The 13,361-nt window shown below is 39.0% G+C and overlaps 1 protein-coding gene across 1 annotated transcript in view; it reads right to left on the bottom strand.

The window, feature by feature from the left end:
• The window catches only part of LOC101846618, a gene marked incomplete in the record, with an annotated part of 16,110 nt that extends 3,688 nt beyond the window's left edge, over positions 1–12,422 (bottom strand). The window contains 9 exon segments of the mRNA XM_013090057.2: positions 1,077–1,181; positions 1,498–1,761; positions 2,818–2,963; positions 4,822–4,915; positions 6,235–6,432; positions 8,382–8,513; positions 9,868–9,972; positions 11,269–11,475; positions 12,153–12,422. Coding sequence (XP_012945511.2) covers positions 1,077–1,181; positions 1,498–1,761; positions 2,818–2,963; positions 4,822–4,915; positions 6,235–6,432; positions 8,382–8,513; positions 9,868–9,972; positions 11,269–11,475; positions 12,153–12,204 — 1,303 coding nt within the window.
• Positions 12,423–13,361: the final 939 nt, after the last annotated feature.

Below are 13,361 nucleotides of genomic sequence, written 5' to 3' on the forward strand. Positions count from 1 at the left end.
GAGAGAGAGAGAGAGAGAGAGACAAAGAGAGAGACAGAGAGACACAGAGAAAGAAGGAAGTGTGGGGATGTTTGTTAAATGAAAAAATAAAATCCAAAATCAATTAATGATAATGTGTCAAACAATACAAGAAATTCTTCATACTCATTATACGTTATTGAACAATTTTCTTAGCTGTAACGAATCAGTTGGTCCATCTACTATTGAAAGATTTTAAGCTTTATCATAACATAAATTTGTTTGCTTCATACCCCGTATTGTAACAAAATCATAACCGTTATTCCATTCCATCCTTCAACTAGTTTGTGGGATCCACACTTTAATAAAGACTTCTCACTAATTTGTTTTAAAACAGTGTTGAAAGGAAACTTAGTTTTTGATCAAAGAGAAAAAAGATGAAGAAACGTTTCCTTTCAAAATGATTCACCTCTCATATTTTTGGACGTTCACTCAATTCAAAATTGTGAAGCAGAGTAATGACATGACCGTTAGTATATGGTGGTTAGGTAGATGCTTAGCCATCGCACACAGAAGACTGGGGTTTGGTTCCCACATTTAACCACAGACGCGGGTTTTCACTACATATCAGCTTGAGGAGGGGAGATCAATCCATAATCTTCCAACTTAGAAAACTCAACATCTACCACTCAATCAACATCTCAACCAAATTGGAATAAAGCAGTCTGCTGCCTGCCCACTATGTGACTACCCATCAGAGACAGTGGAACATCATCTGTTCTTCTGTAGAAAACTAACCGATCTGAGGGAATGTTTTCTTCCCAAGCTACCCCACACATCTAACTGCTTCTACTCCTCAAGACAACAATTAGAACAGACATGCAGCTATTACCGAATGGCATCATGCAGAAGAGTTAACGCTCAGATGCTACTGGATCGCTAACAACAACAACAACATCAGCTTCTGTTGTGCCATGGGTACGACTTTTGCCCTGACATACAGAAAACGGGAGTTCAAATCCTACTTGGGGATTAACCCTGGCTTTCAGGGATAAAAAAGCCCGCCTCTTAGATTATAACCTAAACTGTGTTGAGGAGGGTGTGAAAAAAATACTCACCACAGAACTCTATGCCATTAAGCAAGCGGTAGTCGGAAGCAATGTAGATCCCAGAGTCATACAAAAGTTGGCAGGTAGCTGCGTACTCATGAGGAGAGTACTTTTCTGTAGAAAAAAGTAAGTAAATTTTTTAAAAAGTATAAAAATCAGGAAACGACAAATGCCGTTTTTGGGACACCTGAATAGATATAAAGGTCTTGAACATCTAGCTCTCACTAGCAAAAATGAAGGCAATCGAGGCAGGAGTAGGCCCAGAGCAACCTACTTTGGGAACCTAAACAAATTGGTAACGGGTAAAGATCAGGGAAACGTAGCTTTTTAAGAGCATCTGAGTAAAGAAATGAATGGAGGACCAAGATCGGCGATGTCTGTCGCAGATCTGGCACTTGATGATGATGATGATGATTGAGTTAAAACCTACCTAAGCTATACCACAAGGCAGCCCCATATCCACCACAGTATTGGCTTTTGAAGCCGTAGCATGATGTTTTGCAGTTATTCGGGTCGTGGATCGTGGCTTGGACTGGCATCTGGTCAGTGCAGAAACAATCACCCCGGGAAATGGCGGCATACGTGGACCCGTTACCACTGCAGAGCTCTTTGCAGAGCAGCACGGACATATCTGGGTCATTCAGGAAGGACAGGGAGATGTCTTGTGTGGGCGGGTCCAGGCAGCCTTGGAAATCTGGGAAATCGAAACAGAAAGTGGTGTTTTTATGCTGTTTAGTTTTGTTTTTCTTTGGGGTTTTTTTGGGGGGTGGGTTTTTTTTTTGGGGGGGGGGGGGGGGGGGTAGAGTTTTTACTTTCTATCACAATAATACATGTAAACACATGAAACAGGTTTTTTTTTTCCTCACATTAAAAGTACTTGTTAATACACGAAATATGATCTTTTTTTCCTCACATTAAAAGTACTTGTTAATACACGAAATATGATCTTTTTTCCTCACATTAAAAGTACCTGTTAATACACGAAATATGATCTTTTTTTCCTCACATTAAAAGTACTTGTTAATACACGAAATATGATCTTTTTTCCTCACATTAAAAGTACTTGTTAACACACTAAACATGTTCTCTTTTTTCCTAACATTAAAAGTACTTGTTAATACACGAAATATGATCTTTTTTCCTAACATTAAAAGTACTTGTTAACACACTAAACATGTTCTCTTTTTTCCTAACATTAAAAGTACTTGTTAATACACGAAATATGATCTTTTTTTCCTCACATTAAAAGTACTTGTTAATACACGAAATATGATCTTTTTTCCTCACATTAAAAGTACCTGTTAATACACGAAATATGATCTTTTTTTCCTCACATTAAAAGTACTTGTTAATACACGAAATATGATCTTTTTTCCTCACATTAAAAGTACTTGTTAATACACGAAATATGATCTTTTTTCCTCACATTAAAAGTACCTGTTAATACACGAAATATGATCTTTTTTCCTCACATTAAAAGTACTTGTTAATACACGAAATATGATCTTTTTTCCTCACATTAAAAGTACTTGTTAATACACGAAATATGATCTTTTTTCCTCACATTAAAAGTACTTGTTAACACACTAAACATGTTCTCTTTTTTCCTAACATTAAAAGTACTTGTTAATACACGAAATATGATCTTTTTTCCAGACGAAAAAAATGTACTTTTTAACACAAACACGTACAATGAATCACAACTGATGAACATAATACGTTATTTCTATCGCCCACCAACAGCACTCACTTGTGGTTGTCTTGCAAATGAGACTCACGTTGTCGTATTGACATCTTGTGAACGCCACCTCAAAAGGCACGCCAGTCTCGTTGACATCCAGGCTCGGGATTGATAGACAGACCGGGAACACGGGGTAGAGTTTTCTCTCCCATATCCTGCAAAAGATCCCAACCCCCCAAAAAAATAAAATAAATGTGAGGCAGCGTGGTGAAATCAGGCGCTCGTCAAAATAGTGAAATTGAAGAAACTGGCTATTCCCACCAGTTTGGCAATTTTTATCAAACTTTTGATTTTTGGCTAAACCCCTTTATCGTCCTTTCAAAAACACATTCTGTGAAGATTTTACTGAAAATCAGGGATCAAAAGCACAAAAAAATGTAAAATTTCACTTTCAATGGACTCTCAATTTAAGCTATGGAAGTAAACAAATTTTGGCGGCCATTTTCTCCCTTATTCTACCTCTGAAAGCTGCCGACCCCATCTCCTTCAAACTCGAATATCTTGACTTCTCTACAAGGTAGATGGGTAGTTTTTATCATCAAAAGAAAGACATATGAACAATCATTATGATGATACCAATAACTCCACACGCACCAACATTGACGAGCGCCTGATAACACCCCGTTATGACACAAATATATTAATGAATAAATAAATGTGTCACTTCACGGTGGATTCAGGGGTTTGGCAAAATAATGAAATCGGAGAAATTGCCTTTATTCACCCGTTCCCCCGTCCTTATCTTTTTTATTTAGGTATTTCTTTCTTTCTTTCTTTCTTTAGTTATTTATTCATTTGTTTATTTACTTTTCTCAACAAACTTTATGTTCATTTAAAAACACATTTTCTGCATGGATTTTACAGGAAAAAAAGGTGATCCCTGGTACATAAAAAGATAGGCCTACAAATATGCAGTTTTCAAGGACTTTCAAGCTTCACAGGCCAACCAAACATTGACGACCATTTTCTCGCTACTTTTACTTCTACTACCACACCAACCCCACCGTCTTTAATAAATGCAAATAACTCGACAGATTGAGTATTCTTTTCATCAAAAGCAATACAAATGAACAAGCTTTAAGATGATATCAATAACTCTTTATACCCAAAAATTGATAAGCACCATTGGCGTTAGTAGTCTAGTGGTGAGGCAACGGGACCCATAATCAATAGGTTGTGGGTCCAGGGGCTCAAGCTTCCGGCCTGACGTTGCGTCCTTGGGAAAGGCACTTTTCACAATTTTTTTCTCACTTCATGCAGGTGCGGAAATGGGTATCCAGCCATAGACAGCAAAAGATCTTATCAGTATGCCAGCATTTTTAACAGCCTATAAAAATGGAAGCATGCACTGTATGCATTCCAGGAAGTTGAGATTGTTTTAGAATGCTATCAGGTCTGCTTTGGTAATAATGTATAGCTCTTTTCATCTTTGCAGAAGGTCAATTTAGCTAAAGAGAGTCCCAAGATGGTAATGATATAGAGATTGCGAAGTGCATAGAGCTTGCTTTTGAGCGGAAATTTGTTTGTTTTTGTTTTGTTTTTTAGTAGAGGGTTTTACGGCGCTCGCAACTGCATAAGGTCACATGAGCGCCAAGGGGTGGGTGTCAACAGAGAAGTCTTTACAGGGAATCAGACTTACTATGCTCACCTCTCTAGCTTCAACAGCACAAGGTCTGCATTGATAATCAAGGCACCCCAGACATAGCGGGTCACAAGAGAGTGACAAACATACAAAAGAAGTAGAGGAAAATGACAATAGTAAACATAAGGAAAGAAAAAGCAGCAGTTCCCTGTTGCAGATCAAGCACAGTTATGAGCGTGACAGGATGAATCAGCCCTTTTACAATTCTACTGTGCTTGAACGAGAAATGTCCCCCCCCCCCTTTGGGAATGGCCTAAAGACAATACAGTCCGTGGCATCGCCACGGGGGGTGCGGAAATTTGTGCTATACTATAAATGCTATATATATTATCTATTATCGCACAGCGTAGTGCACAACCTATTTCTCTCACCTCAGATCTGGGTGCATCCAGCTCTTTTTCCCCATCTGCCCGACGTCTACGGCCCCGATAGCCCACAGTTCATTCTGCCGCAGAGTGGCATCGGCTGTCGGAGCAACAGAAGCAGTTTATTTATTTTTTTTATAGTAGAGGGTTTTAATGTGCTCGCAACTGCATTAGGTCATATGAGCGCCAAGGGGTGGGTGTCAACAGAGAAGTCTTTACAGGGAATCAGACTTAGACTGCTCACCTCTCTAGCTTCAACACACAAGGTCTGCTTCGACTATCAAGGTACCCCAAAAAAGCAGGTCACAAGAGAGTGACAAACATACAAAAGAAGTAGAGGAAAATGACAATAGAAAAGATCAGGAAAGAAAAAGCAGCAGTTCCCTGTTGTAGATCAGGCACAGTTAAAAGCATGACATGAGTCAGCCCATTTACTATTCTACTATGCTTGAACGAGAAATGTCCCCCTTTTGGGAATGGCCTAAAGACACTTCAGTCAGTGGTACTGCCCCCCGGGGGGGGGGGGGGGGGGGGAGAAGCAGTTTATTTCTAAATGATCCCGGCAAATTGTGCGAGATGATGATGATAGTAACAACAAAAATAACAACAACAACAACTATAATAATAATAATAATAATAATAATAATAATACAATAATAATAATAGTAATAATAATAACAATCATCATAATAATAATGATGATAATAATAATAACAAAAATAGAACTGATAATGACAATAATAATTATAAAAATAATAATAATAATAATGAAAATAATAATAGGCCTAATGAAACAAATAATAATAATGAGAAAAAGAAGAAGGAGAAGAAGAAACATATTAATGACTATGATTACGATTATTATCAATATTGTTATTGTTACTTATGCCATTATAAGTGTAAGTATGACTACTACTACCATCATCATCATCACATCATCATTATGGTAATCATTTTTATTATCATTATCATGTTGTTGGCACAGTTATTATAATCTCTCGATTTAGCAACATCTCATCTCATTTTTGCCCAACACACACTTTCAACGGCAATCAAACAACCAACCAACAACCAACCAACCACCCAAACAAACAATCACTGTCATCATCATCATCATCATCATCATCATCATCATCATCATCATCATCATCATCATCATCATCATTATCATCATCACTATTATCATTATAGGGCAATTGGCACAGTTATAATTGATCTCTCAAGCAATGTCTTCACATCTCATATTCACCCAACGTAAAGTTTCAACAGCAGTTGATCAATCAATCTATCAATCAATCAATCAATCAATCAAACAACCAAACCACCAACCAACCAACCAACCTACCAACCAACCAACCAAACAACCAACCAAACAAACAAAGAAACAAACAAACCAACAAACAAAAGAAGAACCCCCACCTGCAAGCACCGATGTGATAAAGTCACGTTCCCCGGGATCCACGATGGACAAAGGGAAAGCACCGGCAAACTCCGACCAACACCCCGACAGCAGGTCACCTTTGTTGAATCCAGACCTGGGCTGTTCCAGGAAGCGGTAGTTCAGGCTGCTGTTACCCCAGCGGATCCATTCAGGGCTGATGGGATTGGGAGTTGTGTCTGAAAACGAAGGAATATGTCGTGTCATGATGCAGTGGAATCAGGCGCTCGTCAATTTTTTGGATATATTATGAAGTTATTGGTATGATCTTAAAGCGTGTTCGTTTGTCTTACTTTCAATGAAAAAAAAATAGGCCTACTCATTTGATAGAAGCTGAGATATTTTCAATCGAAGGAGGTGGGGGATGTCTGATTTCAGAGGTAAATTTATTGAGAAAATGGCCGCCAAAGTTAGGTGCCTTTCAAAGCTTGAAAGTGCTTGGAAACTGCAACATTACATTCGTTATGCCTTTAAGCAACAAATGTCAGTAAAATCCACATAGAAAAGTGTTTTTAAATGAGACTAAAAAGTGATGGACCTAAAAACAAAAATTCGATAAAAATAGCTAAACAAGCAAGAAAATGCTGGTTTTTTATCGATTTCATAATTTGGACGAGTGGCAGACATTAGAGCAAAGAATTACATGAGAAATGCCATGCCTTAGAAAAGCAGTAAACAAGACCAGGCGAGACAAAATTAGAAACACAGTAATCCGAGATGTCATGCATCACTTCCAACACTAAAGAATCAATTGATTTGGACACCTCATGCGATTACCAACACACCACCCAGCACAACGTGCCTACATAAAAAACTTTGATGGCAACAAGGCTAGAGGGCGACCAAGAAAGACCTGGATAGATGGAGTCAGGGACATATTAACAACTCACGGCATCCCCCTGACCCAAGCTCTCCGGCTGGTGACAGAGAGACGTCTCTTTCTTCCCGCGACACCCAAAAGGGTATAAGTGGCAGATAAAAGTACAGTTAAGTAAAGACGAGTGGCTGATTTCAACTCTATGACTCACGTATGTTATGCATCATGGTGAAATCAGGGTCTCGTCAAAATATTGAAATTGAAGAAACTGGCATTTTTCCCCCTGTTGTTCATTTTCGTCTATCTTTTTCTCTCTTTTGAATTTGTTGGTTGTCTATGGGTTGAACACCTTGCATGTCATATTAAACACTTTGCAGTCACACAGCCAGCAGTACAAAATACCCCATCTGGTCTCTCAGCCTGGAAAGCCACTGTAACGGACTTCTCGGGCCAGTCTCAGAACTGCGTCAGGTGGACCAAAATGGATAATTTTCACCAGCGCATTATTGCGCAGAGTGACCACAAAGTGTTAAAAACACATCCTTCAGTCGATTTTACAGAAAAACGTTGATTGAAGAAACAAACATGCTAATTTGATTATTACCGCTATCATTAGGCGACCCCAACTAAATCAATAGCAAATATCTCGTCGTCTTTTCAAATCAGATGTTTGTTTGTTGCTGTTTTTGTTGGTGTTGTTGAAGTTGTTGTTGATGTTTTTGATGATGATGAATTTATTCTTGATGTAGTTGTTGTTGTTGCTGTTGCAGTTCGTGGTGATAATTCCTGTTGTTGTAAAGTTAGTAATACATGGTCTGTCCCACTGGGGAATCGAAGTAAGGCCTTCTGCGTGTAACAAAGGCAAGAGTTTAGCCATTATACCAAACACAAAAGCCAGTACATAAACTCCATATCATGGATTAAATAGACAAACACGCATACATTACAACGCCTTTACCCCCACCCCTCTCATCTCCCTCTTTTTCCACATACCTCACCCCCTCCTTTCCACCTCCAACGCCGCCTCCTTTCCATCATATAGGCCTCCACCTCCCCCTCCTTTCCTACCCCAACCCCCCTCTCTCTCCCCCCCCCCAAACCCCCTCCTTACCTCCACCCTCACCCCCCCTCCTTTATCCCCAGCCCCCTCCCTCACCTTACTCCACCCTCTCCTCCTGCTTTCCCTCTTCTAACCTCTCCTTTCCCTTCCCCCTCCCCTCCTTCCCCAACATACCCCTAACCCTCCTTTCCCCATATACCCCTCCACCTCCTTCCCCCACCCCTCCCCCCCCTCCCCCCCCCCCCACTCACCAGTTCCATAGCAGGTTGTGTAGACAGCTCCAGATTGTGAAGTCTCGTCCTCTATCAGATATGTCTGGCCACTGACACGAACTCCATGATTGAAGAGCTCTTCACAGCTGAAGGCATTTTCACTATACGCTCCTAGAATAGTAGAAAAGAAAAAAAAACCATTCAGATGCTGAAATGAAGAATTGTAGCTATACTATGTGTCTACGTTATTTTTACATGTGTTTATATCCCTGCTCTTGTTTACATGATTATTAATTGTGGATATTTTCATTTGCATGACCTGATAGGCCTATTATAAATGAATATTATTATTATTAAATTTTTCTTCAGCTCAGGAGACAAAAGAAAAGCAGTTTTATCGATAAATTGATCTTGTTGTTAAGATAACCATTTAAGACACTTTCTCTGTACCTGCTTGGGATGATAGAATGATATTACATGAGCTTAGATAAAATAAACACAACATCAGTTACAGTTATATATCTAAATATCTGTTTTCCTTGATAAGACAACAATAAAATATAGAGAACAGCACTTGACAAAATCCTTGCTTTTTAGTTTAAGTCAGAGTTTTACGGTGCTTGCAGCACAATAAGATTAGAAGTATTCCAAGAGAGTAACAGACACAAAAAAGGAGGACAGATCAGGATGATAGATGTTGGATAGGAAAGAAGGAGCAAACCACATTAAAGCACCCACTAATCACCCACAAAATCCCTGCTTTGACTTTGAGCAGGGAGGTAAAACGGATGCTTAGTACATAGTAGGTACAGTTGAGGGCTATGGTGTGGATGACTGGCTCGAATCAGCAATGCAGAGTTTTTGAACTATTGTCACTTATTTGTGATTTACGAGACTTGTCAACCACGTGTCTTAGTTATGTGGAGGTGGATGATAATTTATTGCGAAAATCCCATCTACTACTGACTCTCTTTACAATACTGAAAGGCGTGTTCAACTTCTAAAATTTTTTTGGTTCCATATACGATAGTCCATCTTTCTGATCTTGCTGATGAAACTATCGCATCGCTTTTTAGAATCCTTCCTTAAAACAGGTTAATAATCTTTTTCTTTTTCAGACAAGATGCGTCTGGCAGTCTTTAAGTGCAATAATTAGTCTAAGATGTCTACAAAGACTGCTTTGATGTAATTTACTTTTAGCAGATTCATCTTTGAAGATGCATTCTTTGAAATCTTTTATAGTACATGATGATAATGATGATGATGATAATGATGATGATGATAATAACAGCATTATAAATTTTAAAATTCTAGTCTCCACCAATTTTGTGCCCTTTTTTTATCTTTGAGCTGTAAACAATGATGATGATGATGATGATGATGATGATGATGATGATGATGATGATGATGATGATGATGATGACGACAACATCAACAACAACAATGCAACACCTTTTAGTACAACAACTACCAAACTATATACAAGGCAGATCGCGCATGTATATATAGGCTATATATTGATCACCTGCATTCACAACCATCACTAGACTGTCCGCAGCACTCCCGCAGTACTGAAAACCATTGCCGGGACAAGGAGACCCGCATGTGCTCATTATAACATCAGCTTTGGCTGCAAGGTCAAGGGAAAAAACAGGGGAAATAAATCAGTTGAGCTTGCAGATTAGACCTCACAAAAACACTATAGCATAATACATTTTTAAAAATATAATAATACACCCCAAGACGGTTCGCACTTTCTATGAAATTCTAATAAATAGCGTTCTGAAACATCAATGTGTATTTAATTTGACGAGATCACATTTGTGAGGCAGCATATATAGTGGAATCAGGCTCTCGTCAAAATAATCAAAGTGAAGAAACTTGCATTTTGCGACAGGATTGTGAATTTTTATAAAATTTTCGTTTTTTGGCTCAACATCTTTCATGCCCTTTAAAGAACCCATTTCGGTGTGGATTTTTCTGAAAAACGTCAATAAAAGGCACCAAAAAAGTTAATTTTCAGTTACCAAGGACTCTTAAGCTAAAGAAATAACTAATCTATGGCGGCCATTTTCTCACTAATTTTACCTTTGAAAACAGGTGACCCCAATCTCACTCATTCGCAAAAAAGACAGGTGAACAAGCTTTAAGATGATACCAATAACTCTACATGCCCAAAAATTGCCGAGAGCCCGATTCCACCACGCTGCCTCACATTTTCTTTCCTTTTGCAATTGACCACTCTTTGCGCTTATCATAGACTTGTACTATAATATCCTACATCATGTACTGTGACATAACTTCCGTGTACCATTGAGCATACCAATTGAATCAATTTGGAGTCAAATGAAGGTCAAGGGTGGAAAGTGGTGTGCACGTATATCCAACTATAGCAAGACAGGTGTTTTGTCATTCATTAAGGCTTACATGGTGCGCATGCTTTGAGCCTAAGTTTTTTTTATAGACAGTGAAAAGCTGCCGTCAGCCATGACAGTGCACAGTCTAGGATATTATTGTAATGCAAGTCTATGGCTTTTATTCTGTCAGGATACATCATTTCCTAAAAGATAGCATCAAACATGGTGGAGTCTTTCAAGTCAAATTTGTAAAAAAAATCTGTACTCAGCAAATAGAATTTTGAAAGTCTTAAGGAGCAGTCTTGTGAAACTCCAAATCTTTGACGTCTTCTTCTTCTTCTTCTTCTTCTTCTTCTTCTCGATCGCATCACACTTGGAGTCTGGTATCTGTCATAAACTGGGCCGTCCTGCTCAGTTCATCTGTCAGCCCGTATAGCTTCTCTTGATGTCAAATTTCTCCAAAAAGTAGGTAGGCTACTGAGAAGTCCATAAAATTTTGTCATTTCTATTGTAGTGACGACAACCTCCTGAATTGTCAATCTCTAAAAACCAAACGCTAAACAACAAACCTAGTCCGCTGGGGTAGACGTTGTCATGGCAACGACACTTGTCGTCCATTAGCGCGGCGTACGTCCGGCCATCTCCCCGACACAGCTGAATGCACAAGGTCCAGGACATCCGGTCATCCGAGACCTCTAGGCCGACGTCGTTGAGGGACAGCGAGGCAGCTGAGATGGACAGACAGGCGGATCTAGGCTCCAGGGGGAAGATGGCATCTGTGGAAGTTTGGATAGACAAGAGTTCAGATTATGAGAGGAAGATTACAGCGAGATGATGATGGATGATACTTTTATAATTATGTTTGCTTTTGTTGTTGCTGTTGTTGTTGCTGTTGCTGTTGTTGTTGGGGTGTTGTTTTTGTTGTTTTTGTTGCTGTTGCGTTGTTGTTGTTGCTGTGTGTTATTGTTGTCGTCGCTGTTTTTGTTGTTGTTGTCGCATTACTGTTGTGTTGCTGTTGTTGTTGTTTTTCTTGTTATTATTTTAGTTGTTGTTGTGTTATAGTTGTTGCTTTTATTTTTGTCGTTGCTGTTGGGATACCGTTGTTGCTATTGTTGATGATGTAACCCAAATTTCCCCCACAGAGATCAATAAAATGTAAAAATATAAATGAATATAATATGTAAATGATGTTGCTGGAGCTGCGAAGTTGAAACTTAAGGGCTCCTCCCACTTTCTTTGTCTTCTGAAAACCAGTCCACTAATTCACATTTTATTCGAGTTTGTGTTTGAGTTTGAGTAAATAGAAGCACATCGACACAATAACGGTCATATTATAGATAAGAGAAGAAGCAAGACAGAGAGACAACAACAAAAAATCCAGAGGGAAAGAAAAGACGATTAAAACTTTAAACAATAAATGTAAATGAATCACAGAAAAACTATTCCCACTCACCTGACAAATTCCCGTTGAGGTACTTCTGTGGCACCAGGTTTTGAACACACATGAACCTGTCATCACTGTAACACTCTATCGCGTTGACCACCTCAGACTGTCTCTCCCACACCGTGCACGGGAGACTGATGTCAGCAGGGTTCAAATCCAACTCGAAGTCTAAACCTAAAGAACCGTCCGCCCATAGGTACGTGTTGCTGGGAAGAGAACGGCAAGGTAGACGTCAAGGAGGTCAAAGGTTAAAGGGAAATTTTTTAAAATATCCAGTGCAGCCTCTCTAGGATGACCTTCGATATAACGACATCCACTGTATAGCGACATGGTGCCCAGGTCTCAATTTTTTTCTTATATATCATTAGTAATTTTCAGTTGCCTCTCTATAACGACCATTCTCTCTATAACGACATTTTTTTCTGGTACCGACGATGTCGTTATAGAGAGGCTGCACTGTAATTAAAGGTCAAAGATTAGATTTTCCTAAGGACACCAAACAGCATTAATTTTGGCATAAATAATACACTCACTCACAGAAATTGATGTACAGAAAAGTGGGAAGACATGGAATAACATCAAGAGACTAGCCCAGGATAGAGGAAGGTGGAAAGTGTTTGTTCGTGGCCTATACTCTTTAGTTTTAGTAAGGGTTTAAAAAAACTCGAAACACAATAAGGAAGGTCATATGACTGCTGAATATCAGAGGTTTTACAAGAGAGTAACAAACACAAAAAAGGAGGAGGAGAGAGAAGGACAATAGGTTTTAATAAGGAAAGAAGAAGCAAACCAAACCAGAGCACCTGCCAACCACCCATGCCTATACTCTGAGGCGGAGTGAGAAAGGCAAGTATGACATTAACAGCTGTGCATGAAGCTGTGAAGAGCACATCTAACTCTTCAAAATCATAGCCTTTATAATATTCACAACAGACATTATAGAAAACATTATGGAAGGTGGCAAAAGGATCCAGTAAAATAAATGGAAAATCGGCACAAGGTTTTGAATCAGTGATAAATGTTCCATTTCCGTGGGGTCCTTTTGCTAGTATTAATTGGATTATCAAAACTTACACCATACCATGCACGAACATCACTAGTTAAAATAGAAAAAAACAAAATACACACACACACACACACACACACACACACACACACAGAAACAGAAAGAGAGAGAGAGGGAGAGATTGAGAGAGAGAGAGAGATAGAGAGAGAGAG

Source organism: Aplysia californica, unplaced genomic scaffold (assembly GCF_000002075.1).
Source record: "Aplysia californica isolate F4 #8 unplaced genomic scaffold, AplCal3.0 scaffold01128, whole genome shotgun sequence".
In the NCBI taxonomy this organism is placed as follows: Eukaryota; Metazoa; Mollusca; class Gastropoda; order Aplysiida; family Aplysiidae; genus Aplysia; species Aplysia californica.